The sequence below is a fragment of the Trachinotus anak genome, unplaced genomic scaffold, assembly GCF_046630095.1.
Source record: "Trachinotus anak isolate AG129_WGS33_773 ecotype Australia unplaced genomic scaffold, CSIRO_AGI_Tana_v1 ptg000016l, whole genome shotgun sequence".
Lineage (NCBI taxonomy): Eukaryota > Metazoa > Chordata > Actinopteri > Carangiformes > Carangidae > Trachinotus > Trachinotus anak.
The window spans coordinates 742,998-770,909 of NW_027273867.1; the positions used below are offsets into that span (position 1 = coordinate 742,998).

A 27,912-nucleotide genomic window follows, 5' to 3' on the forward strand; every position below is an offset into this window, starting at 1 on the left:
ACATATCTGTATCACTCTGCCCACATACCTGTGGCTGTGTCAAATTATTATATATCATCACTCATTTTGCAACTGTCAGTTCTGAGCAGAAGATTCTCAAGAAAGAGTGCAGATGGGATTTATACAGCCTTGAATGGAAACATGAATAAACCTTAAGGCCACAGAAATGTTAATATCAGAGACAATTACAAAAAGTCCTGATAGTTGCTCTGTTTGGCATCTTCAAACAAATAGAAATCGGAACTCTGAACGACTGGTTCTCCTACCCCATGATCATGCCACCGTTTTATTAAACTCAAACTCAAACAAGCCAAACCTGACACCAAATGTCTCTATCTGAGTGAAAGGTGACACTCCTGTAGAGAAACCTGGTTTAACAAACTGATTCTACAGCTGCAGACTCAGTTTCATATCTAACTTGACAACAAGATGTTAGGTCCAGCTAATTTGAGCCCAAATTTGAAATCCTTCACTGCTTCATTTAATTTCTCTGCATCAGCAACTGTTGTTGATGGAAATTATTTGACACCGCATCTGTCCAACTGGAGGCTTGACACCATTTTTTCTTTCTCTTTTTGGTAAGGCTAAAGGTTGAGTCTAATTTGTCAGGCGGAGGGCTGCTGGGAGCAGTCACATGAGCAGGTGCTGCTCTCTCATCTACCAGTTAGCTCAGGTTCCAGCACTGAGCCGTTATCAAATGTTGAAACTGAGAAATGTTATTGTTTTATGAAGAATAAATGCTCAATTTGAATTTGATGCAGCAACACATTTAAAAAAGTTGGGACAGGGTCATGTTTACCACTGTGTTCATCACCTCTTCTTTTAACATCACTCTGTAAACATTTGGGAGCTGAGGAGATCATTTGCTGGAGTTTTGAAAGTGAAATGTTCCATTCTTGTCTGATATAGGATTTCAGCTGCTCAACAGTTCGGTGTATCCTTTGTCGTATTTTTCATTTCATGATGCTCCAAATGTTTTCAGTGGGTGACAGGTCTGGACTGCAGACAGGCCAGTTTAGTGTCCAGACTCTTCTACTACGGAGCTATGCTGTTGTAATACTCTCAAAATGTGGTTTGGCATTATCTTGCTGAAGTATGCAAGGCCTTCTCTGAAAAAGACAGTGTCTGGATGGCAGCATATGTTGCTCTTAAACCTGTATATACTGTTCAGCATTAATGGAGCCTTCCCAGATGTGCAAGCTACTAGGGTTGCACATCTCTCTGTGATAAACGACTCGATATGCATCTAGACACACAGGTTACGATTCGATTCAAAAACAATATCCTTTTATTACAGATTGATTCAATACGAATCGATTACATACAGTGTAAGAACGATACGATTCGATTCTATGGTTAATATTTGTTGTAGATATTTTATATAATAAAGAAGCCAAGTCTATGAAAGTGACAGTACAATAGTTTCTTTTTAAATATGTAAAAGACTGGCACTGGCAAAAAAAAAAACAGAACAACAAAATCACATGTCAATGTATTTATTTTTAGACATGGACCAAAAAAAAGTCTGGCTGAATCGTTGGATGGGAACTCCAGAGGTAACAGTAGCACAGAATAGTAACAACAAACTTTGTTCGAGCTTCCCTTCCTTCTTATAAAACTAAAAATCTTTCTCAGTGCATTATCACCTTCGGTCAGGCTGACGCTTTCGTTCTCCACCTCCTCCATTTTCCGTGTCGTCCCTTGTTTGTCACTCATGCTAATACCAGCTAGGCAGCTACGGTGTTTCGCGGGCAGCCTCAGCTCTCGCGTTGTTTTAGAGACCTGGCGCGTGTGTAATGCCGCCAACCGATTCAAAGTCTCACGATACCCGATCCATGACTCTATAACCGATTCATCTAGGAATTCATTGATAATTCATATCGATTGAGGAGGCTGCCACCGATGCAGCCATATCTCTCACTTGTTGAACCGAATATCCGGTTGCATCGGTTTATTATTCACAACCCTACAAGCTACCCAAGTCATGGGCACTAATGCCCCCCTACACCATCACAGATGCTGACTTTTGAACTGTGTGCTGATAACAAGCTAGATGGTCCCTCCCCAGTGGATGTTTTCAAAAATGATGGGTCAGACCACAGGACACTTTTACATTTCACCTCAGACCATCTTAAATGAGCTTAAATGAGACGTTTCTGGATCATGTTTAGATATGGTTTCTTCTTTGCATGTTAGAGTTTCAACCTGCATTTGTGGATGAAGCAACAAACTGTGTTCACAGACAATGGTTTTCAGAAGTGTTCCTGAGCCCACGCAGTGATTTCCACTATTGAATTGTATCTGTTTTTAATGCAGTGCTGCCTGAGGACCCAAAGATCATGGCCATCTAGTATTGGTCCCTTGCTCACAGAGATGTCTCTGGTTTCTCTGAGTCTGTTAATGATATTATGAACCGTAGATGCTGAAATTCCCAAATTCTTTGCAGTTTTACATTGAGGAACATTATTGTTTTTATTAACTGCTGCACTATTTGCCCACGCAGTCTTTCACAGAGTGGTGAACCTCTCCCAATCTTCACTGCATAGAGACTCTGCCTCTCTGGAGCCTCTTTTTATACCAAATCATCTACTGACCCGTTACCAGTGAACTTCATTAGTTGTGATATATTCAACCAGGTGGGTTTTTTTTAAGCATTACACAACTTTTCCAGTCTTTTATTGTCCCTGAAACGTGTTGGTGCATCAAAATCAAACTGAGCAAATATTTTTCGTGAAACAATAAAATTTCTCAGTTCTCAGGGGCTGTAATTAGATTTATGACAAAATACCTGCAAAACTAATGACATTCCCAGCTGTTCTTTGTGTTTTAGTGCTGATCAGCAAGTGTTAGCCGGCTAACATGCTATTTAGCTCACAGCACCACTGTGCTGAAGTACAGCCTCACAGAGCTGCTGGCATGACAGTCCACTCAATTTTAACCCTTAAATGGGCACATGGAAATATTTTGGAAATCAATTAATTGCTATTTTATAATGTATCTAGGGTAAAGTGGCACAATTTCCTGATTTTTTTCAAAATATAATTTTTATTCCCAATTTACAGACTGTGTGTCCTGTGTACATATATGTTATTGTATAAATGTTACATTTTTTCCTTTTTTTTTCATAGTTCATGTGCCAACTTTTAAAACATTTGATAAACAATTCATGAGCTGCTTTCTTTAATGTTTTGCATAAAAAGCGAAGAAACTGAACAACAGTTGTTCACATATTTTGATGCAGAAAACAAATCTTATCTTTGAACGAACAACATGGTATAAACATACATGTAAACAACACATATTATTCCTGTTTTTATACAGGTGAAGACATGTTCTACGGTAAGGAGTAGGTTAAAGTTAGGGTTAGAGAGGATTGTAGTTACAATTAATAAGAAGGCAAATATAAATTTCAGGCCTGTGACAGGACACAACCCAAACATTCCACCTTATTATTTAAAGGACGCACTACTACTGCTAAATTATAGTGACTACCTTTCAAACTGAGTCAAACTCAGAACTTTAATCTGATCTTGATTTTTTGTTGTCACCCAAAACAATAGAAAATGTGTCCTTCTTCTTGTCTGCATAAATATTGGATACTTTCCTTAATTCAAAGCATTTCGTGTGAATTTAGAATGTTTTCCAGTCTGACAATAGTTACCAGAAAGGTTATGTATTTGTTTTAAATAAAACCTGTTTAGGCTCAGAGTCCTGACTATGAGCAGTATGAGCAGTATGTCCAACTCAGGCCACAGCTGCTCATTCAAGCAGTGGGGCAGGGTGGGGCAGAGCAGCCGGCCAGCAGTCCTCTGTTTAAATGAATATCAATCATGCCTCCCAGGCTGAGCTACTACCCCTCTGTCACCTCTGGGCTCTGATTGGTTCATAGGAGACCAACCTGCCAGAGACCGGTGAAAGCTGCAGTATCAGTGTCCATTCACAGACAACAATGAGGCTAAATTACTAATGCGCTCTGTCCAAGCTGAGGTGTCCCTCTCACTCTGTTCACAGAGCAGCTTTGGACATGACCAGCAGCCTTCGATGGGCCAAATGCTGGACCAGGGAATGTAATGAATAGCAATGCTTTAATAAAAACAATACAGATTTTAGCTTTATCACCAAAGAAGATACATCGTGGAGGATACAGAATAAGACACCTTTCCATTTGGATTACTTTTTAATTCTATTTGATCTTTGAGGACTCTAAGGGTAAGAAGCTTAAATGTCATGGATGTTGGAATGAAGAAAACCAAAATGAAACCAAGAATCTTTCTCATCTTCCTGGCAGCTTTTTCCTGTTTGAGTAAGTATGGTTTAGCTTTTTCATTCAGTGCTGTAGCTTGGTTAAGATGTGAGTGTGAATGATGAGAGAGCAGAGGATGCTGCAGGAGTTTCTATTGCTCTGCTTTGACTTTGACTTTCAGTGTCTTTGGGACCTAAATTATTAATCATCCAGTTTATACACCGAAATCCATCATCAAAACTGCTTGTTCCCAATAAAACCTGCAGTAATTTTAAATAAAACTATAGTATGTCCCACCAGACACTGATATATCATCACTGTGTTTTAACTTAAACTGTTGTGAATTGGAGAAGAAGGTTTCTGCTCTGTCCTCATTTATTCAGGTATTCAGGTATTACCAACAAAGAATGAATGATCAATTCCACTCAGTCCAGATGACTGCAAGTTGCAGTTAATATCTACATGTATATGTTTATTGATTTTTACTGATCCCCCTGCACAAATATGCACGATATGTAAAAGTGATTGCAAATGGCTGGATATGAATTGTAATATCATGTTCTACAGGAACTGTGTATGTGATTTACTATTTGACTAAAATTCTTATCATCTACTTAACATCTGCATGGACTTTCCTGAGCTTTCAGCCACATCATGTAGCCTTCCTGGAGGAAAGGAAAACTTCAGAAAGCTTGATGAGTATTTACCATCAGACAGAAGAATGATGTTAAGCATAAACATAGAATTTACAATGTTCACCTGCCTCATGGTTTAAAGCTGTCAACATATTGAATAACTTCCTTTACCTGTGAGCCAATTATGAAAATTCACTTTCACTTTCTTGCAACCAAAAAGTAAAAGTAGAAGGTGACTGAATGGGCATATTTTTGGGGGTGCACAGAGATTTGCTCCTAAAAATAGAAACATGACTTTGTGGTAAGATTCAACAATTAAACTGGAATAAACATTAAATAATTCAAATAATTTAAAGAATTTCTTTCTCTAACCAGCACTAATTTATTCATATATATTAATCTATCCAAACATTAAAAAGAAATTTGAAAACCCGAAGGTCAAGTTATCTTTCCAATTGTTTTTCAGGATGATCAAAGCTTAATAAACTTTCAAGAAAATCCACAAAGTTGTAGATGGCAACAAAGATATTCTATTTAGAGACAATAGAACAGCTTCGCATGAGAAGGGGAGCAGTGCAGACAGTGTAAGAGGCTCTGTGTTCACCTCCAACAACAGAAAGGGGTTAGAGTCTGTGACCTCTGACCTTTAGGAGGGGGCTGGGCTCTGAGTCATCCTGGTCAGTGGAACAGTCTGCGGGGGAGCAGGCCGTGGACACAATAGGTCCTACCAAGCCCTCAATTTATAGTGACCTGACCCTCACACCCTCATCTCCATAACACTACCCCCAGTCTGCACTCAGATTGAGACCTTATTAAAAATATGTGTGTATACGTTAATCCCTGGACAGCTGCCTATAACTGTGCCCTCAACAACCCCTAACCCCTCCATCAGGCTTCCTCACTCAGTCTCATACTATGTCCATGATGGAGTAGGCCAGCAGAATAACCTTTGGTTTAATCCACAGCAGGGACACAAAAGACCTATGGTGACTGGTGTTTCCCGCAGTGTGAACAAAAATAGATAATGTCTCAATTTGTGGCGTGTTTAGGCTAATGCTAACACAATTTGAACCATGTAGCAGAACAATTATCAGCCTGATGGGACATTTTGTTGGGCCCTCATCCAACATTAACTGTACTATAAAAGGCATTAACAAGCACACACTTCTTTGTGAACTTTAATGCAGTGAACATTTATAATACTCTGTTTAAGAATTTCATAATTGATAAACAAATTAGGAAAGGTAGGGTTGTACAATCGTTAATGCTTTAGATTACATCATTATATGGTCAGTGCCACTAAACTGTAGAAATGGCCGAGCGGCTTCTGGCAACTGATCGTTTGAGCAGACAAGATGAATATTTGCTAAATATAAATCCAGGACTGGTCACCATTTTCACCAGTAGTTGTAATATGATCATGACCAGTAGATTTACAGCTGTTTAGAAAAGTATACTCAACCAGAACAATACCAGTCTATGACTATAATCACCATCAAAATGTTCGACCACCAAACAGGACATAGACCATCAAAGACTAGATCCATCATTAGTTGGATATGAAGAAAACACTGTGTAACTGTGCTGCTGCTGAAGAATGTGGAGCTCAGATGACCTATCTTGATTATGGCACTTTTTAGACAAAGTTTTAGAGTTTTTGTGAAAATTGTCTGTAATGTTGGACTTAAAACAGATCAATAGATGGATGTAGTAGATCAAGACTAGATCTATAGATAGATATAAATAAACCCATGAGATGTTTTTAACTTAAGCTGCAGAAGGCTCATTTTAGCTTCAGATAAATTGTTAAATACAAAGTAGCACAAAAAAAAAATCTTGGATTTTGGCTCCCATCTCTTACATTGGCAGTGGATTGGAAACGATCTTAATGTCCAGTATGAACAGGAGGAATAACTACCACAATAAAAACTGTTTCATTGTTCATGTGGCCACCTTACTGTTGTTTTAAGGCGAACTGTCAAGCTGTCCCATACAGGCACTTAGTTTAGCTAGTGAAGAGATATGCATGCATGCAAACACATTCTCAGCAGCTGATTTCATGTTATAAAGTGACCTTGAAGAGGACGTCATCACTCTCAAACTGTCATAAGCTCCCATAGCCATAGCCATCACACTTCACTTGGAAGTCTTTGGACACACTTTCATAGACAAAATAATAATGATGGTTTTCTAAACAGAATTTCCAGACAACAACAACTTTATTAGCAGGAAATTCTAGGATAAAAACACAGCAAAGCCACAACAAACACAGCAATCACCGCAACCAAAAAAAAAAGCAATAATCACTGAGATCCAGAGAGAGGGAAATATATCACAGGAATGTGATAAGCACTAAATATTGAGAAAAAACAATAAATTTAACCAGTAATTAATATTTGATATATCAATATATCTAAATTTTAACATAGGTAAATAGGATGGACACTGTATAACAGATGTTTAGCCATTCCTGGAGCAGAATTAGTCATCACAGAATAAAATCTGTCTAACTGCGTAAACCTTCCCAGATAAGCTCTAAGTAATTTTGAATTTTAACTGGCAAATTCAGTGGTACTATTTATTTGTAGTAAGGTGTAGTAATTTGTAGCAAGGAGTCTATAACTCGCCATTATCTCCCTCTACTATTATGATTGTCCCTTTAAATTACAGTCAGTTTATCTAGCAGTGCTGCCACTGATCTTGCAGTAACAACTCTCTTGTACAGTGATGATTAACTGTGTCACCTTGATGCTCACTGCTGCTCAAACTGCAGGAGAAACAGAGAAGCCTCCTCTCCACCATATTAGAGGTTACTTCTGTTGATCTACTTCTGTTGATCTACTTCCTCTCCCATTTCCTTTTTGGTCAATCTCTTTAAATCTGCACTGACCATTAGAAATCAACCCCCAAATTCAGATGGGATGCCCTGGGCCTCAGGGCCCATAGGGCCAATATCAGTGTATGTGTTGGATAGTAAGCATGTTATCAATAGGTCAGGAAAGTGAGACATGTAGCTGTAAAAAGACCAAACCTGATCCCATGTTTGACCTTAATGTCACTGCACTTGATCAAAAATCCGACTTTGTGCGAACCTTATATGTCTGCTACTGTTTCAGACTGACATGTGTCTAAAGCATAAACTGTCAAGTACAGAAAGCTGGCAGATTTATAATCTTGTTCACTGTACAGTCAGTTCCTGATTTCAATTAAAACAAACCAGTTTTATCTTGGTTTCTTTTCTTCAATGAAAATTGTTTTGGTAAACTCAGACATTGTATGACCACAAGTGCCTTCAAACTGAAATGTTGGAAGGCTTTTGACCAGACTGAGTTTCACTTAGTTGGTAAATAAAGAAATAACAGTTTATAGTACAAATTGTTTTACAACTGCCTGTCAGCAAACTGCATTCAGAGTCATGGACACAGTTTCTCAGAAACACTGTGTTTAGACATTGAACTTGGCACCTAAATGACAACCAACTGTTTTAAACCCTAGATAACACAGCCAAAAGAAGTCACCATCAGTTTTACTCCCAAAGGGTTAATCAGAGATATTCCACCATTTCATTCTAGTTGTCATTCCTGGTCATGCGTCCCTCCAAAGCTGCCTTTAAAACAGAAATGGGGAGAGAGAAAGCTATTGATGAAAAGATTTGTATATGCTGATCAGGACCCCTCTTCTCTTTCTCTGTCTGTTTTTTGGGGGGGGGCTGGACCGAAATCTGTGAAGTTCAGGGTCAGCAGTCCTGCTAAACAACAGCAGGGGAGGGCTGGGAGAGTAGCTCAGGCTGGAGACAAGCTGTCCCTCCCGCCCCCCACACCTTTATCTACACATCCATCCTCCCCATTCTCCTCACCTCTGACTCTCCCATGACCCCTCAGGGGCTTGGGGTTACAAGCACATGGAGCCAGTGTGGGGGTTTCTGGACAACCCCCTTCTTTCAAAAAAATCTCATTAAAGCCCTAACCCTATATTGAAAACAGTCCAATCTCTAATGCTATGCACTTAATCACACCCCATGCGGGTTCATCTCCTATGAACGTGTATAGAGATGTTAACTCCTCCAGTCTGGAGCTGCCTTAAAGCTTGTTCTCTAACATCCTTCAGTCCTGACACAGTGTTATCATTCATAATCCATCTTGATGCAGAGACTCTGACTGGATTTTAGACTTCTGTCTGGACACAAGACAAGAGTTTCCTCCCATGACAATGTCAATGTGTCAAGGCACAAATCTCAGAGGTTAGTTCAAAACTGCTATTGGGTTATAGCTTATTTGGTGGACCTGTACAATCTAATGCAATCTATTACAAGAGGCCTTCAATGAATGCTACCTTTATGAAGATAATCCTGCTAAGTTTTTGCACATTGTGCTGAAAATCACCCCAAGACTAAAATGTCCAAAGAGTTGAATTAACTGCTCTCAAATACAGTGTCAACAAAAACTTGTATTATAAGCTTCAGAAAGACAGACCTGCCATTGCTTCACATGTCTTATGTTTTCTTATTATAACCTCTACTCTGGTCAAAGCTGAAGCTTGAAATTTCTGAGATAACATCTACACAAGAGAATGATATACAGTATATACTGAATAAGCAACTAGCCTTACAGTCGGTCAGTGTGTGTGTGTGTGTGTGTGTGGGGGGGGGGGGTCTGTCTTAGGAGGGCTCATGCTCATTCTTTGGTGTGACACATCAGTAAAGCTAATAACAGATCATGAGGACAGGGAACAGCTCTGCTATATCTTAAGGCTGTAGGTATGCTCCATGGCTGTGTTCCATAAGAGACAATCTATAATTTCTTGGGCTACCTTGTCAACAAAGAAGCATCGACCTGTGTCAAAGTGACAATCTTTGTGGTATTTAGATGCAGTGTCCTGTCACATCTGCCAATATACCATTCAGGACTTGCCAGGGTTAGCCAGCAGAAAGCATATATGCATAATGTTATTAGTGTGGGGTCCATATGTTTCCACTGATTTACTTAATTTGCATGTGCTGAGGTAAAACAAGATGGGGAGTGGTGAAATTGGGTGTGTTGAACCAAAATCCATATTTTCTCAATTAGCTCTGTTGGCATTTAAAAGGTCCAGGTTTTGAGATATTTGTCTCTAACACTTCTGCCTCCACATTGCTAGTTACAACCAAAGTTAAGTGAAAAGTGTTTTGTATTTTATTTTTTGTGAAAAAAACGAGTGAATATCTAAATGTCTACTGACAATGATGTTCAACCCAGTAAAAAACATCAGCTGGCCGTCAGAACTGAACTGACACTTGCATCAGAAATACACACAAAAAAGTCAAGTTCAGTTGCTTGCTGCTGTGTAGGGGAGTGATGCTGCCTGGACAACAATTATTGCTCTTTGTGTGGAAGGAAAGGGTGTACTTGGCCGAACAGATGCAAGACTCCGTGGTGACACTGACGGGGCATTGTCTAGTTCAAGTGCAACTGCAATTGTTACTGCTTCACAGCTGGGAAGGAAAGTGGCTGATGCAAGGGTTTAAAGCTCTTTGCATATGAGAACATTAACACCAAAAAAGACTGAAAGAAAATGAGGAAGACTGGGAGCATCACGAAGGTCATGGAGGAGAGGGGACAAGGGTGACACAGAGAGATCTGGTGGCATGGGAAAGTAACCTCAGAGATGGATCTGAAAGGATGGGAAGAAACGGGAGGAGTGGGGGGATGCATAAGAAGGGGCAGATGGTGCACTTGGGTGCATGGTGGTTGACAGGGATTTTTACAGAGGTTGTAGGGGGTTGGGTGCAAATAAGCATCGTCACAACACTATTGTCAAAATTGGTCCTTGCTTCAATGGAGGGTCTCTTAACTTGACCCCTGCAAGCCTTGCCAGTCTTCTCCTCTCCAGCTTGGCTATTGTTGTTTCCCTCTCTGGCTGGATGGTTCACTGGCATTCAGCCTCTATTGTGGCTCTTTTCCAGTGAAATCGTTATACGATGCAAAACCAAATGCACCATCAATCAAATGAGATGGTTTTTGGTGTTGACTAGGGTTTGTCTGAGGTAGGGGTCCCTGAGGCTTGGTGTCCAACAAAGAGCTGCAATTTTCTCTGGAACCATGAGATATTTGTAGGCTTTAGATGAAAAATTGGTTGTTTTTTTTTTTCTTTCTTTCGTGATTCACCATCATTTTCCTGTGTCTTGACAAAACACTCGACATTTTAAGGTTACTTTCCCATAAACAATTTATTATATGTTAATGCAAGAACTTAAATGACAGTCTCATTGATGTTTGAATCTGACTGGATTCTGAATGTGTGTTTGGACTGAATGAGAAGTTAATTTTGACCTATGTTTACAACAACATGAAATGACATGACATTTCAGACACAGTCCCAATATTTTGACCAAAAACATGTTTCAGATCTTTCGAAGCACATGTTGACTGTAAAAATTAACCCACCCCATTTGCTGTTAAAGAAGCATCATGACACAGGAGTCAGAGTTAGAGAGGTTACTACCACTGAAATGTATTTCGGTTATTTCAGTTCAACAAACCTGGTCTCAGTATCTGAGTTTGAATTCTCCTCTGGATTGTACAATAAATGGTAAAGCTGTTTGCCGTTCTCTTGCCTGCAGGCAGCTGTCTGGCCTCAGAGCTGTCTTTCCTGCTGGAGCCCAGTGATGTGATCGCAGTGAGGGATCGCCTGCTCATGTTGGACTGTCGGGTGCAGGGTGAGGAACCGATCATGGTTACATGGCGTAAAAACGGGGTGCCTTTACCCACCAGCCCACGGATTCGGGTGCTGGCGAATGGCACGCTGTCCATCCAGAGCTTCCAGAAACGCAGAGAGGGGAGTGACGCTGATATGGGCGAGTACGACTGTGCTGCCCAAAATCGCTATGGCATGTTGGTCAGCCGCAAGGCCAGAGTCCTTTTGGCATGTAAGTGTTTGACAGTGTGACACAACACTGGACTGTTACAATTTATAAATATATGCTTTTTATGCCACACAAGTACATGTGCTTTCAAACAGAAAAATATCAGATACAGGAAGAAATAGTGTCACTGATTAACTGGTGAAAGAAGAAGTGCATTTAATACCACATTAACTACATCAGCTGCTGATACAATTTTGAGATCGTCAGTCAGATCAGATCATACTGATCAGTTTGTGTGATCAGGAGAGGCTAAGAGATAATTATAGGAACAAAATTGCAATTTTCTCTGTACAATTTCAAAATCTGGTGAGACAGATTTGTTTCCATACTGAAGAGGACAAAGTGAGTTAGATGTGAAGGCACTGCACTCAGTTCTGGTTCCCTACTCACTTAAAGATTCTGTGAAGCAGAAAAACATATAAGTTCTGAGTTTGCCACACCACAGAAGAATGGCATATTAAACCCCTGGCCAAATTTGAATTAATAAAAATATTGCCAAATATATGAAATTAGGTTTCAAACTTAAGAGAAAATAGCCAGTACAGGAGAGCTTCTGCATTGCTTAACGGTCTAACAAATTTATGCTGAAAGGAAACATGACTGCATCCAACAGCTATATTGATTGTACAGAGACACACACACGTGTTGTACATATTTTCACATTACAAATTGCTCTAAATTGTCCGATGCCCTGGACCTTATCTATTTCGATGCTGGCATCAGTAAGAGAAATAGCTTATAGGCTATACACAGAGCTAACTTAGCCCATTTTCCACTGGTCAAAAAACCTGCTAAGACCCACTAACATCTGGCTTTTGTCGGCAATGATGAAGGGTTTAATCGGCATTCACAGCTGGGTTAAATGAATTTGCAGTAGACACAGATATCTATTGGCTCCTGCTCCGATCGGCTCCGATCAGCATTGATGTAAACACAAAACCCGGATGAACCCGCTAATTTTCGCCTCTTTTCCTGCTGTAACTGTCTCAGAGGACACAGACACAGGCCTGTCACCTGTCCAGCATGGTGCCGTTATGCCAGAAACTCCGCCACTACACTGATTGTGGGGATGAAAGAGTGAGCTGCAGCTCTGAAAGTTTTAAAAACATACAATCACAGATGGAAGATCGGAGGCTCTGACACTTTGACAGACTTTCACCAGTTTGCAGGGCAGCTAGCAGCTCATTCTCCCTCCACCACTTCTGTGTGTATGTGTGTTCTAAGTGCAGAGATGACATCACTCCTTGCGGTTGTGTGTGTCCTGAGTCCGAAGAGAAAGACAAACTCGACTGATGGTGGAAAGGGAGTGTATCAACTTTTAATAGCAGGTTTACCCGCATTTAAAAAACCCACGTATACCCGCTGTATTTAGTGGAAAAAGGGTATTTGATGAGAGGATGAAGCAAACCTATGCTTCTGGTCATGAAAAGAAGGGAAATGTCATGAGTGAATAACAATGATTATCTATTCATACATTATTCTCTAATTACTAAAAACACCACACCATTGGTATTGCAGCCTCTAGGAAAGACACATTTTGGGAGGCAAGGCTTCGCTAACCAGCAATAACTCGACACTGAGCGGCAGAACCACTGATGCAGGGTATGCTAAGTGGGGGTCCAAGTGCGTCACCAGTACCCCGTTTAGGGCCCGCCCAGAAAAACGCTCAACACAAAAATTATGAAACACAGTTTAACGTATAACTGCACAATTCAGTACCACACAAGTTTCACATGTTTCACACATTTTCAGGAATAGTTCTCCAACATACAGTATATACTGATTTTATAAACAAATCTGTGAATTTGCTTTACAGGATCTTTAAAGGTAACAGTAAGTCTGATATTTATACCCCTGCTCTACAGCAGAGTCACTGCATGTTGCCTTTTCTCTGTTGAAACATCCCATTGTCTTTTCTAATAAATGATGTTTCACACTGTTAACAACTCTGCATGATACTTGGCAACCCAAGCCCCCAAACCCCCCCTGGACTCTGTGGTCCTGGTGCCCAGAATCAAACCCCTACGTCACAAGCCATTCCAAAGACACATACACACTCACACACACACACACACACACACACACACACACACACACACACACACACACACTACCCCCACCCCTTCACTCAGGCCAATAACACCAGTGGTAATCCAGGAGAATTATGGGTACTTCGAGGTGGTCTTACTTGAGTGCAATGAGTTGCCATGGTGATGCTCTCTCATTTGCAGCAGTTCTCGATGGTATACTCCCTTATTGATTATGGCCACCAGGTTATTCGAATTTGTGTGTGTGTGTGTGTGTGTGTGTGTGTGTGTGTGTGTGTGTGTGTGTGTATGTGTCTTTGGAATGGCTTGTGACGTAGCTAAAAATAATTCTAATACAACCCACAACTGCACCATGTAAGTCTACACAAGACAGAACTAATAAACTGATAAAACTCACATTCTGATATTAGTTAATGATTTATAAATGCTGGTCATTTAATCCTGTATTTTACTGAGCTTCTTGCTTATTGATGTAAAAATGCACAGATTGCTAAATAAGCCACAAGATGAAATCTTGTTTCTCTGTTTTCGAAGTCTTTACTATCTGACAGTAATTTTTACAGAAGACATCATACAAGCTAATTGGTGCTAACCTTTACAATTAAACTGGTTTTTATTTGTGGATTTGGTGGAATGTTCCTTCAGTGTTTCAACACATCATCCACCTTCAGTATCTTCCTCATTAAAGCTGATCTCTGTGTGATTTGATTCTCAGCTCTTCCAAAGTTCCACACCCACCCAGTGTCCATGTCTGTGGATGAGGGAGGTGTTGCTCGTTTCCAGTGTCAGATCAATGGAGTACCTGAGGCCATCATCACCTGGGAGAGAGACAGATTACCACTCAACACTACCGACAATAGGTAAATTTTTTTATGCCCATACACACTCTTTCATGTGCTTATCACCCGAAAATATCAAAGGTAACAAGAAATGAGTGCACTAGTGCTTTACATTTAGTATAAGAGGGGAAAGCCAGCAACCCAACCTGAGCCCGGTTCTGTTGGAGGTCTTTTCCTGTTAAAAAGGGAATTTTTCCTCCCCCCCGTCACGAAGTGCTTGCTTTTTGTGGGAACTGTTGGGCTTTTCTCTATAACAAAGTAAGGTCTTGACCTTACCCTGTAAAGTGCCTTGAGATAATGTATATTATGATTTGGCGCTATACAAATAAAATTTAATTGAAAGCAGATGACATGTAGCAAGGAGCCTCATGTCAGAGTTAAACCCCCCGACCGCTACGGTCAAATATAAGCCTTTAAGACCTGCACTCTACCAGGTGGGCCATTGGTGCACCTCACTGTCTGGTTACATTCATGTCTTTTCTCACAGCACACAGAGCTCATCAGTTGACTGCTCATTTATAAACTTCCCCAGTCCATGTGAGACTAAAACTAGTTTGCTTTCACTTGACAGCACAAGATACGTGACATACTGTGTCCAGTCTACTGTATTCAACACAGTATGCAGCATTCTATCTTCAAATATGGGATGATCCCATATTATACAGGAAACGAATGTTAGCTTACAAGCAGACAGGTAGTCCTTGTGCATAATATAAAATACTGCCGGCGCCACTATCCTCTGTGACGTCACCCACAGGTTTCTGAAGAGCGGTTATGAGGCTTAATTAATAAAAAACTTTACCTATTTTTCAGTTTTTGGAGGACCCGGCTAAAATCATCAAAGTATCTATAAAAATAATTTCCACAGCATAATCTGGATCTCCACAGTCCAACTGTGTTTTCTGTGTGTAACAACCACTCAAATATTGACTAGATATGACTGGACACATTGTTTATAGCTCATAGAGCTGTAGTGTCACTGTTGGAGCCCATCATAACTGACATGAATGTAAACTAAACTTTAAACAGACCAATGTTATGATCACACTTTAACATTGCATTTATATTTGTGAAAGTGCAACTTTATGTAACTTTATATAACTCAGAAGTACAGCGATTACTGGTCAGAGGGATGAGCAAACTTAGGTTATATTCAAAGCCCCAAAATGAGCTTTAAACGGTATAAGCTTATCAGATATTGTTCATTAAAGTGTTCAAAGTCTTTAGTATATTTGTAGTTGTCATTGTCACACCTGCATCCTGTCCTCCTGTCCTGTCATTCAGGTACACTCTCCTGCCAATGGGTATTCTCCAGGTGACAGGTGTGAGGCAGGCAGATTCTGGGGTTTTCCGATGTGTTGCCACCAACCCAGCCAACACTCGCTACAGCCATGAAGCCATGCTCAACATCACTGGTAGGTGAACACACGTGTAGTGTGTAGTATACAAGTAGTTCAAGAAAGAGTGGACTGAACAAGGATTGGGAGCTCAACATGGCTGGCATTGTTTTTACCATGTAGGTGTGTGTCTGTGTGAAGGCAAAATATAGTCCTGGAGACACCTATTAACGTGGGTACTGCCACACAGGCGTGGTTTTGAGTGGCCATCTGTCTGTCTGATTCAGGTAGAAGGTAGAAGCAGGGAGAAACAGGTAGATTCAGGTAGAAACAGGTAGATTCAGGTAGAAACAGGTAAAAACAGGTATATTCGGGTATATTCAGGTGGAAACAGGTATATTCAGGTAGAAACATGTAGAAACAGGTAGATTCGGGTAGACTGAGGTAGAAACAGGTGGAAACAGGTAGATTGAGGTAGAAACAGGTTGATTCAGGTAGAAACAGGTAGAAACAGGTGGAAACAGGTAGATTCAGTTAGAAACAGGTAGAAACAGGTAGATTTAGGTAGATTCTGGTAGAAACAGGTAGAAACAAGTAGATTCCGGTAGAAACAGGTAGAGGCTACAGAAGTACTGAGAGGACAGACTTTTAAAATCTCTAATTTCCAGCACAGACTCATAGGAGACTGTTGTTATGTGTCTTTTGTCTCCCTGTGTATTTGGACAATTGATTGATGTGTTAAATTTCTTTTTGTTTAGTTTGATATCAAACTTGAACCTGAGGGACAGGAACAACAGATGTGATGGCAGTTTTATACTTTAAATAATGGAGTAACAGGACATTAAACCATAAACATGATGATCACAGACAGACTATATCATTTCAGTAGTGTCTATCATGCACAGTAACTTTATGAGCTGCTGTGTGACATTGTTGTGTTTATAGAAATAATTGACAATGTGAAAGTGAAAAGATTGAAAACACTTTATTGTGGATTTACTGCAGCACTGTACATCGTCTTTGTGTCAGTGTATTCTGGCATCTCATCCACATTTACTCTTTATCTTTGCAGGTGGAGCTCCTAGAATCTACAAAGAGCCAGTCATCCTGTCAGGACCCCAGAATCTGACCATCACTGTCCATCAGACGGCCATCTTGGAGTGTATTGCCACAGGAAACCCAAGGCCCATTGTTTCTTGGAGCAGGCTAGGTACCACTAGGAAATCCGAATCAAATTTATATGATTGGAGGACGATTAGCTAAAAAGACACAGCATGTTTTATCTCACAAACCCTCCCCATGTCTGTGTGTCCCTCAGACGGACGATCCATTGGGGTGGAGGGTATCCAGGTCCTGGGGACAGGGAACCTTATGATCTCAGATGTTTCCCTGCAGCATTCTGGTGTGTATGTGTGTGCTGCCAATCGGCCCGGCACCCGAATGAGACGGACTGCACTCGGACGACTTGTGGTACAAGGTGAGGCCACACACAGACTACTGCACATCACATAATGTCTACTGACCCAGAACAGCTCAACAGTACTGACCACTGATGAGGTGTTGTCAAACTCTAGAGAACAGGTGTTTTTGTTCCCAAAGAACAGTCTGTTCTGGGACGGTTTGGGAAATACACTGCGAATATATCTACATCAGGGGAGAAGATTACATCATCAAGTGTCTGTGTCTAGCACAGTCAGGACCGTAACAAAAATACTGAGGTTTGAATCCCAATTTCCACAGATACCAGCTGACAAAATAAACCTTCAGTTTCATATTACCACCATGTCTCAAATTTTATACATGTAACTGTTTCGCTATATTTTCAGTGTTTGTTTTAGTCATATTTACTCAACCGCACTCAAATCCAATGCAAATCCTCAAACTTTCAGTATAATCAACAAGAACCATGTATAACAGCCCTGCAATAAAGCACACACCACTAATGTTCAGTTTTGTCAGAACTGTAAAGTTGTCAGGCTTAGTGGTTGTGTTGTAACAGATTGTGTTATACAGTGTTTGTAACAGGTTGTACACAACCATTCAAATATTTTCTTTGAAAATATTTGAATGAACCTCATTGCACACAAAGTGAGCCAAGTGCTAGAGAGCTAACTACTGCCCAACAAACCCTCAATCTTCCAAATTATTCTTTGAGCATTATAATAACCCACAGATGTAGATAGTGTCATGATGCCATTCAAAATCAACAAAACCTGAAATGCAAAAGGTTAGCCACCATAGTTGATTTTCAATGAGACTAAGCCCCCACCTGTAAACAATGGAACAATGTGTTGCTTTCAGAAACAAATAATCATTGGAGCCAGTTAACATCATGGAGTCACCATGAAATAAAAAATACAATAACACATACAGTGTGTGTGTGTGTGTGTGTGGCCATGGTCAATGAAAGAAGCACAACATAGAGAGAGAACAGCAAGATGCTCAGTTCAGTGTGCAAGGTGCAGGAGGCAGGGGCAAGGGGAAGCCCTGACCCCTGACCCCTGACCTTGACTGGAGGATTCAGGGCATATGTCACCCTCTTGTAGTGTTAGGGAGTTGGAGTAAAGGAGGAGGTGGGATGGGGAGGCTGAGGGAGAAAGGAGGTGTGGTATCAGGGTTAATGAGGGAAGGCTGGGAGATGGATAGCATCCCAGCAGAGGGTGAGGGCCACCATGGAGAGACACAAAGGATGGTCAGCCATTTTGGAGAAAGGTTTTTAAATAACCCCCACCCACCCACCCACCTACCCATCTGTGTCCAGATGAGTTGAGCTGCAGATCTTTTACCATGTGGATCAGCAACATGAACATGAGCACCAGAGCATCACACACTGAGACACACACTAATATGTGAATATGAAGTTGTAATAGGTGGCATCTCCAGGAAATGACTGAGGACTTAGGTACAGTTAATTAGTCATATATAAACAGTAATAACTTTATTTAAATCCCTGTTCAGTAACATTTTAGTGACACAACTAAAACACTATTAATGTTCAGTGAAATGACGCAGTGTGGTTTATGGTCAGATGTATGGACCCCGAACTACAGGAGCCAATAACACACAATAAGATGTCTGAGGTGAAACTCAAGGTCAACAGAAACACTGATCAATACACAGTATTGATCGATTGATGAATGGTCAGCTGAGGATGTGTGCTCAGGGCTGGTCACAATAAGAGGCCACTTTAAAAGGTGCAAATGTTTGTGTAAAATGTTTTTTGTTTTTTTTTTAAATAAAGACATTTATCAGGCACTGAACTTCTAGATTAGGGTGCTGATTCATGACCATCCCCCCAAAAAATATACATCAGTAGCACTAGTCATGCCAAACCTGTCAGGTGGATGGATGATCAAAGGAGAAATGTTCACTGTCACTGATTTTGTGAACCAGATTTGAGAGAAAGATGCCTTTTGTGTTCTTAGACAAACTCTTAGAACTTTAATTTCAATTCATGAAAAATGGAAGCAAAAACAAAAATGCTGCATTGATATTTTTGTTCACACATACACACACACACACACACACACACACACAGTATGTGTGTATGTATATTCTTTTGTTCTCCCTTACAAAGCTTTTTGTTAGTTTTGACATCATTTCAATCAGTAATAATAACATTCAGTTAATTGCTTATTTATGAATTTATATTATACTATTTATTATTATATTATATATATTATATTAAATGATGCAGGGACATTATATATCTATAAACTAAGACCAGTTTGTAATAAAGCAGAATTGTGTTTCTCAGCCCTCAACAAAAGTCTTGTAACAAATAAATAAATAGCAGAATAACTTAATGAATAAATGTATTTTCACACAAATACATTAGTTTGTAATAACACGTATGCACCTTGTAGTAGTACACTGACATTTCCTTCTGACTCAAGTCTCCATGTGATTACACTGATAAACACCCAGAACTTACACATAATGATTCAGTTCTGATTTGAACTTATCTGTTTTATACCATGTCATGATCACCTGATCAACAAATGTAAACAATGCCAAGACCTTCTGACAGACATCAGTCCTGTAGTGAGGAGGATGTGATGTTTTTTAATGTCTGTTCACTGTTAACAAAGGCAGATGTAAAAGTAGGCAGTGGGGTACAGCAGGGTTTATGGGGAACAAGAGTCTGTCGGGTGCTTAGTAGTAGTATTGTGACTCTTTTTGTTGTCTGTGCCTTGTCCAATCTCCCTCTCCGCTCATCCTCAGCTCCTCCTGAGTTCCTGCAGTGGCCGCAGTCTGTGTCCAAACCAGCAGGGGGCAGTGCAGTGTTCACCTGTGTGGCCCAGGGAGTGCCCGAGCCTCATCTCATCTGGCTGAAGAACGGCAAAGTCCTGATGCCTGGACACAACGTGAAGCTGACCAACCACAACAGGTACATATTTAAAATGGAATTTTCTCAGTAAAGTGTGAATCAACATGATGAATTCAGTGTAGGTCCCGTTCCTCATTAGTTACAGTTATTGACCCCATAAATGTAGGTTAAAGTCATTTCACCTTAAACCTGCTCAGTTACGATAACTGCTGGCAGTTTAATGTGTTACAGACTACCTGTTCACAGTGAACTGAGAAAATACAGCTAGTATTTGTAATGTTGTAATACTGAGGAACATTATTGATTACAGAGTCACAGGCTGATTTTCTTAAAACACGGAACACAATTCACAAAAACAGACACACAGACACCTCATGTATCCTGTATAAACTACACAAACACTTATCAAAATAAAATTTGGTTTCAGTGGAGAATATAGACTGAGGCGGATACACTGACCTGATGTAATGAAAATTGTGTCGTCTCCGATGATGTGTCTTTGAATCCCTCTCAGTCTTATTGCATCATTTACCAAAACCAACACTGCTGCTTCTTGAGCCACTGAACATTCGACTCATTCCACCATTATATCATTACTTCATTACATCCTTATTTCGTTATCATTACATCATTACATTGTAACATTATTTTATTACAGCATTACATCCTTACATCATTAAAAAACACAGTAACTGGTCAGTGTAGCTGAAAGTTTTTCCTCCAACTCTCATCTTTACTCCACCTCTCACTCTTCAATGTGTTTAGAGTTTTGGGGACAGCAGAGGTTTTGCGCTTTGAGTGCCAGTTTCAATAATTTCGCTTTGTCTCATTTTATTGTGAGTGATTGGGGGAAAAAAAACAAAAAAAAGGTAAATAACCAGCAGAAACACTTTCAGCACAAAGAGTCAGAGAAAATGAGGCACAGTGATGGTTTGAAAAGCTCCTGCATCTGTGAAATCCACACTGGGAAGATGTCCTAAAATCACCTCTGATATGCGGCTTAGCTTGTTTTCAGACCTGCATTTTACAGCTGTACCACATGGTGGCAGCACTGCACACAAAGCATGGAGTTTTACTGGATCTGTCAGAGTCCGAGTGTCTAATGATCAGTGTTTGGTTTATGATTGCATAAGGACGTAAAATAAAAACATACATCTGGAATATTAAACTGTGGGAATATTCACCAAAGCACAAAATGAATTAAAATGATGAGATTTAACCCTAATAAAGGTAGTCCTTGCATTTTTACCTCATTTTGAAGCCCTGTTTTATTGACGGGCTTTGTGTCAAAATCTAGTTTTAATACCTTTATTTTCAGTGGACTGGGGTAACACTTTATAATCCGGTCTGATCTACAGGTTAAATTCACTGTGTGAATCAGACGCAATAAAATACTCACTGGTCCCGTTTTGTTTTAAATGTTCAGTGAAAGAAAATAAGCCGATGTTTGAGAGCAAATGTCCAGTTTCCTCTAAAATGCTGTTCATGTTGTACATAGTACTGCCACTCATTACAAACTGAGGGAAATACAATATAGATGAGGGGAGCAAAAACCCAAAAGGGACTGGGTACAGGACTGTGACAAGACTGTGGTAAGGCTGGAGCGAACGCACGCAGACATAGACGAAGACGAACACACTGGCACAAGACAAAGGGAGACATAGACTCATATACAGAGGGTAACAAGGGACAGGTGAAAACACTCAGCAGGCAATCAGACCAAGACACACGAGGAAGGGCAAGTGACCTGAAACGAGAGGAGAGTTACTTTTCAAAATAAAACAGGAAATGACAAGACAAGATATGGAGACAGGACAAAAACCCAACTTGACCTCACCGCGGTGTGACAGTTACAAGTTTGCCTCCAGTAGTCAATAAGTTGCAGCAGCTTATAACAGGTACACAGGTGTGTAAAACAAATGCACCTTTGTCAAATGTACAGCAAGGTTTGTATTGACATCTGAAGAGGAAAAAATATAAAGATATAATAATATAAAAGTCTTGTGATAATACAGCATTTAGATGAAACACAGACCATAGTCTTAAATGAGGAAACTAGTTATTATTGTATTAGTTCCTTTATTACACACTAGTGGGAGAGGCAGCAGTAGGAATAGCAGGAGTGGTACCAGTATCAGTGTTGTCATTTGTATAATTATTAGAATTCATTCAGTATTAATAATGTTGTAGGAGTATTATGAATAAATACGGTTCGGGTTCAGGTAAGTTGTAGTAGAAACGTGAGGAGCAGTGAACTGATGCAGCTGTGTGTTGTTTGTGCAGCACTTTGGCTCTGACCCGTATCAGCTCAGAGGATGAGGCCATCTACCAGTGCATTGCTGAGAACAGTGCCGGGACCAACCAGGCCAGCGCCCGTCTGGCTGTGGCCCGGGCCAAAGATCTGCCCACTGCCCCCCAGGGCCTCACAGCCAGTGTCCTGTCCACCAATGCCTTGCAGATCACATGGAGCCAGCCGCCCTCCAACATCACTGACAGCATCATTGGATGCGTCCTGCACATCCGCAAGATAGGAGGTGAGTGTCAGCACACAAACACTATTGGAGTCTTCGGTACAAATACAATTTCTACTTCAAAAATACAATATAATAATAACTCAAAGATCAAGGAAACTTCTCATGCAGCAGGTAAAACTCTGGTAAAAAGTTCAACAGCCCCAACCCTTCAGCTGTCTTGATAAAAAACAATGAAGAAATATTTTACATTTTGATAAATGCAGACACAAAATCTGAATCTAAAAGTAGAATATAAAAGGTATAAAAGTTTATCAATAATGTAAATATGCCAATAAAAGCAGCAAGAGTAGACCTTCCCTTGACAGGATGCTGCTGATGCTAAGAGTCTTTAATGATCTAAAATGAAGATGTACGCTGCCTCGAGGGAGAGCAGAGTAGTCCCTAAATGCTGTTTTATGTTTGTGATTCAGAGCCTGACAGTCTGGAGCTGCAGGAAGCCATCAGTAAAGGCACCTTCCAGCACGATGTGACAAACCTGGAACCAGCCACCACCTACACCCTCTATCTGAAGGCCTACTCTCCTCTGGGAGCCAGTCAGCAGTCCAGCACTGTGGTGGCTACAACATTAGGTGGTGGTAAGTACATGATACTACATATATTACAGTGATATTACAGTGAATGATATCAATCATCCTCCAAAAGACTGGAGATGGTCAGTAGAAACAGCTGGAGCAATCATTAGAGCTTAGACCACCTGGAGAAGTCATGTTGGACAGAGCGGAAATATCCTGTGATAGTTAACAGCACTGATTTAGTTGTATAGTACATGCTTCAGCATCTGGAGCATTTCTACGCAGGTTGGTCAAAATTCAGGCTTAAATGTTACATGATATTGTGGAACAGTCAAATTAAAATGCTACACAGTTTGATTTAATCCAATTCAATTTTATTTGTATAGCAAAACATCATAAGATTCATGAAGGCTCTTTAGAGAGTAAGGTCAAGACCTGACAGTGTTATAGAGAGAAACCAACAGCTCACCCTGAGCACACCTGGTGACAGTGGAGAGCCAAAAAGAAACCTCCAACAGGTCAATGCTGAGGAGATGCTTCACTATCTAACTGCAGAAAGCAGCTGTGGTTAACCAAACTGCATGGTGATAAAGATTTAGAGAGATATTTCATCAGGCTTCATTGATGAATATAACTGGGTATCATCATGCATAACAATGAACGTTTATAGTGTTTTTGCAGTTTGATGCATCCTGCATCAATCTTTCTGTATTAGCAAATTCTCTCTGTACCACTAACAAAACCAAATGTTGTACACTATTGAAACCCTGTTGTGAGTTTCATCTGATGGTTAAAGAGCAAATTATGTAACTATAGAGGAAATGAAAATAATGGGGACATCCAACACCCAAGTGAGCAGCTTGCATATATAAATGGTTCATTTCATGCAAGAAGACGATATCACATTTATCAGAGTGTGAATTATACAATGACAACAGTCAACTTTTCCTCTCTTACGTTCTCATGCCTCATGTAACTGAAGTAGTACAATAATTTAAGTAGTGGAGTAGAAGTATAAAGCAGCTTAAAATTTAAATACTCAGTAAAGTACAATACTTAGAGCAAATGTATTTAATTACTTTCTACTACTTCTAATACAATTATTGAGCCTTTATTACACACGGATTTTGATATTGTTCAATGACACAACGGATAAAAGTCCTGAAAACTAAAGATCAGATTATTATAAAAGTTAATATCAAAAAGCTCAAAGACTAACTAAACCACCACAGAAATACAAATGATTATAAAAATGAAATAATAAAAAAAAAGAACAATGAAATTAATAGTTAACAATAGTTAGTCAGCTAATAGGACACATGTCAAGGTTAAGAAATTGTATGGTCCACTTTAGAGGTATCTGAATTGATCTTACAAGATTCTTCCAGGCATGAATAAGGGAAACATATTGTATTATTTACAATTAGAAACAGGACATATACATCCTTAACCCTCCAAACTGTTGTTTTTACCTCTTTTCTGGGGGTCCAGGGCTTAATCAGGGAGGTAACATTCATTCATTATTGTTTCTTAAGTTCTGTGCTTTGTCCACTTCCTGTCAGCTACTGCAGTGGCCAGTTTTCTCTTCTCATTGTCTCCTTGAAAGACAGCTCTGTCTTTGTCTCTGATCCATCAGCTCATCTCTCCTCACTCTCCTTTCTGTCTCTGCATCCAGTACCAACCCCTCCCACCTTCTTCACCAAGGTGGTGAACTCCAGTGCTGTGCAGGTCCTCTGGGAGCTCCCCAGTAAGGCCGGTGGGGCTGAGGGCTTCAGGCTGTTCTACCGCAAGGTTCCCCACGCTGACTTCCAGGGGCCCATCCAGCTACCCTGTCACATCAATGCCCACACCATCTCTAACATGGGTGAGTGTGTGTGTGTGTGTGTGTGTGTGTGTGTGTGTGTGTGTGTGTGTGTGTGTGTTAAAAAAACCTCTGGAGGATTTTTAGCAGAAGGATCCGAACATCTGACAGAACATCTGTCCACATATCTGTGTGTCAGGCTGGTGTCATCCATGTCTAGGAGGAGAATAAAAGAGCAGAGTCTGTGGTGGAGGTGAACTGACTTCAGTGTCTTTGGTATCAACCTTTCATTATAGTTTAATTAGTCAAATGTTTCTGTTTTTCAATTGACTTTGGTTCAATTTTTTATTTTGAACTTTGGCTAAAAGCAAATTAAACTGCATTGGACGTGTAATGACTTAGTACTTTAGATATTAATTTGACCAGGGCTGTACTCAGTTGTTTTCCAAACTGTAAATCTCTTGGAAAATCCTTAGTAGTCTATTTACAGTGTTTCTACACAACCAATCAAACTCAGTCTTTGTACAGTCTTTAGTCACAACAGGTGAGCTGAACATACAACAATATGAAAAGTGAACAAATCCAAAAATAAATGGATATTAAAATACTTTAACAGTGGGATAGAAACTCAGTACAACTTACAACTTACTCCACTGTCTTTGGACTTGTTTATATTATTACTTGTTTATATATTTATATTTTCTATAAAAATTAGAGCCAAATGACATAATTCTGTTCAACCTCCCAGATAAAACTATTAGGAAACTATAGACATGTAAATAAAACATTATTCCTTTTACATCACTTAAACATGTTTAATCTATGTTGTAATTTTAAGGAAATCTGTCTTCACACCACTGCAGTATAAATAAAGGCTGAATACTGGCAGGTTATTGGCTGATGAATAAGTGTCTGTCACTAATTCACTACACACACTGATGCTCACAGAACACTACATCAGTGATCTGCATCAATCACCTCATTGTGTAACAGCAGTGGATGCACCGTGACTCAACTGTTGTTTCTGTCAAGTCTTAGCTACAACACTCAAGTGATGTCAGTGATGTCTGTGAACAGAGGATTTCCTGAACCTCTCAGTTCTGCAGCAGATAGATTAGACGTTGGCTGCTGCTGTAGCTGCTTCTCTGGTCTGAAGGATGTTGTGGAGAGGGTGGTTGGTGTTGTCCAAGATGGCTGCATCTTACAGAGCATGTGTCTCTCCACAAAAGTCATGGATCCAGCCTTTTGAACCAGCTGGTCCAGTCTCCTTGTGTTCTGGTCTGACCTGCTGCTGCCCCACCAGACCACAGCAGAGAAGAGGACTGTGAAACCTGTAGTGAATATTATAGTGAATATAAAGAACACACATCCTGAGCATAGATGTTCACCTTAAACACAAACTCTGACTGTTTCAGAACCGGGTGCAGTGTATGAAGTCAAACTGGTGGCTTACAATGGAAACGGGGAGAGTGAGTGCTCCAAGAGACTGGTGTCACTGGCAGAGGAAGGCCTGAGTGACCACAGCACAGGTGAGTCTGTCAGCAGGTAAACTGAGTACGCCTGTGGAAGAGTTGAGGTCCTGATAGGTCACATTTTAATTCACACACTATACACATGTCTTAACCCTTCAGTTAGACTTCATCATCATTCAGTTCAAGAACATATCCACATTTCTGGAAACTCATATAACCTTGATCTGCAGGTCAGAAACCTCTTTCATAAATACATTAGTGCAGGATCATGAACATCATGTATATGAGGGACATGAAACGTCTGTTGTCCTTTTTATTCAATAAAATATGAAACTAAATAAAAATATTTGGTCGATATCAAAAATAATCATGCCTGGACACAACTGAGGAAGATGATGGTCATAGCAGAAGAAGACCCCACAAGATGAAGGTGCTGCGGTCGCTTTACATCACACACTGCATCACTGCATGTGTGTGTGTTTGGAAGCTGATCAGTGTTAATTTCTATTCTATACATAATTATACTTATTATTCACATATTGTTCACTGTGAGCTGTGTAGATATTTATAGTAATGCAACATTCATATTGTTATTTGCACTTTAGTACTTGTACTTGTTCAATGAGAAAAAGTTGACCGTAATCTGATCTAATGTATAAAAAGGCTGAAATGTGTAACATCTTTTTTGTCATGTTAAACAAAAATCCAGAATCAACTTATAGCACCGGTGAATATCTCTTTAAGTTCAGTTAAATTAAATCAATATTGTGTCTGACCTTTGCTTTAGGACCTATGGACTGTGTGTGTGTGTGTGTTAACTCAGCTTTTTTCTCTTTGGTGTTGTGTTTGCCTCCAGGAGGGAACGAGCTGTGTCAGTGCAGGGAGGGGGAGGCCTCTCTAGGCAGCATCGTCATTGGCATCCATATTGGCACAGCCTGCATCATCTTCTGTGTCCTCTTCCTCATGTTTGGATACCGTCGCAGGTAAACACCACTGTCCATCCCTATATATTCTATGTGTAATCCAGTTACAATAGATAGATAGATAGATAGATAGAATGGGGGGTCGGATGGTGTTAAATGCACTTGAAAAATCAAAGTGCATAATCCTCTCATAACCGCCTGACTCATCCAAGTAAATAATGGCCTGATGGAGCATGTAGAGTAGGGATCATCCACTCCAACATGTTCCTGTAGCAAACTGTAGGGGTCTAGTGCTGTTCAACCTGTGGCCTCAGAAGATGGAGAAGCAGCCTGGGTC

General features: G+C 40.2%; 1 protein-coding gene across 1 annotated transcript; it reads left to right on the forward strand.

The window, feature by feature from the left end:
* Positions 1-11,317: 11,317 nt before the first annotated feature.
* LOC139634080 (immunoglobulin superfamily DCC subclass member 3) lies at positions 11,318-27,649 on the forward strand. Its single transcript, XM_071500326.1, has 11 exons — positions 11,318-11,782; positions 14,543-14,687; positions 15,951-16,081; positions 17,076-17,213; positions 17,322-17,480; positions 20,228-20,393; positions 22,617-22,867; positions 23,278-23,442; positions 25,055-25,243; positions 26,596-26,709; positions 27,512-27,649. The coding sequence occupies exons 1-11, from the start codon at positions 11,443-11,445 to the stop codon at positions 27,637-27,639; spliced, it is 1,926 nt and encodes a 641-aa protein (XP_071356427.1). The 5' UTR covers positions 11,318-11,442; the 3' UTR covers positions 27,640-27,649.
* The last annotated feature ends 263 nt before the right edge of the window (positions 27,650-27,912 follow it).

Excerpts from the sequence above, each read along its gene's own strand:
- LOC139634080 (XM_071500326.1), top strand. The coding sequence starts at position 11,443 with ATGGTAAAGCTGTTTGCCGTTCTCTTGCCTGCAGGCAGCTGTCTGGCC. Across the intron at positions 17,214-17,321 it reads TGTTTCTTGGAGCAGGCTAG|ACGGACGATCCATTGGGGTG; the intron begins GTACCACTAGGA and ends TGTGTCCCTCAG. Across the intron at positions 23,443-25,054 it reads GGCTACAACATTAGGTGGTG|TACCAACCCCTCCCACCTTC; the intron begins GTAAGTACATGA and ends CTCTGCATCCAG.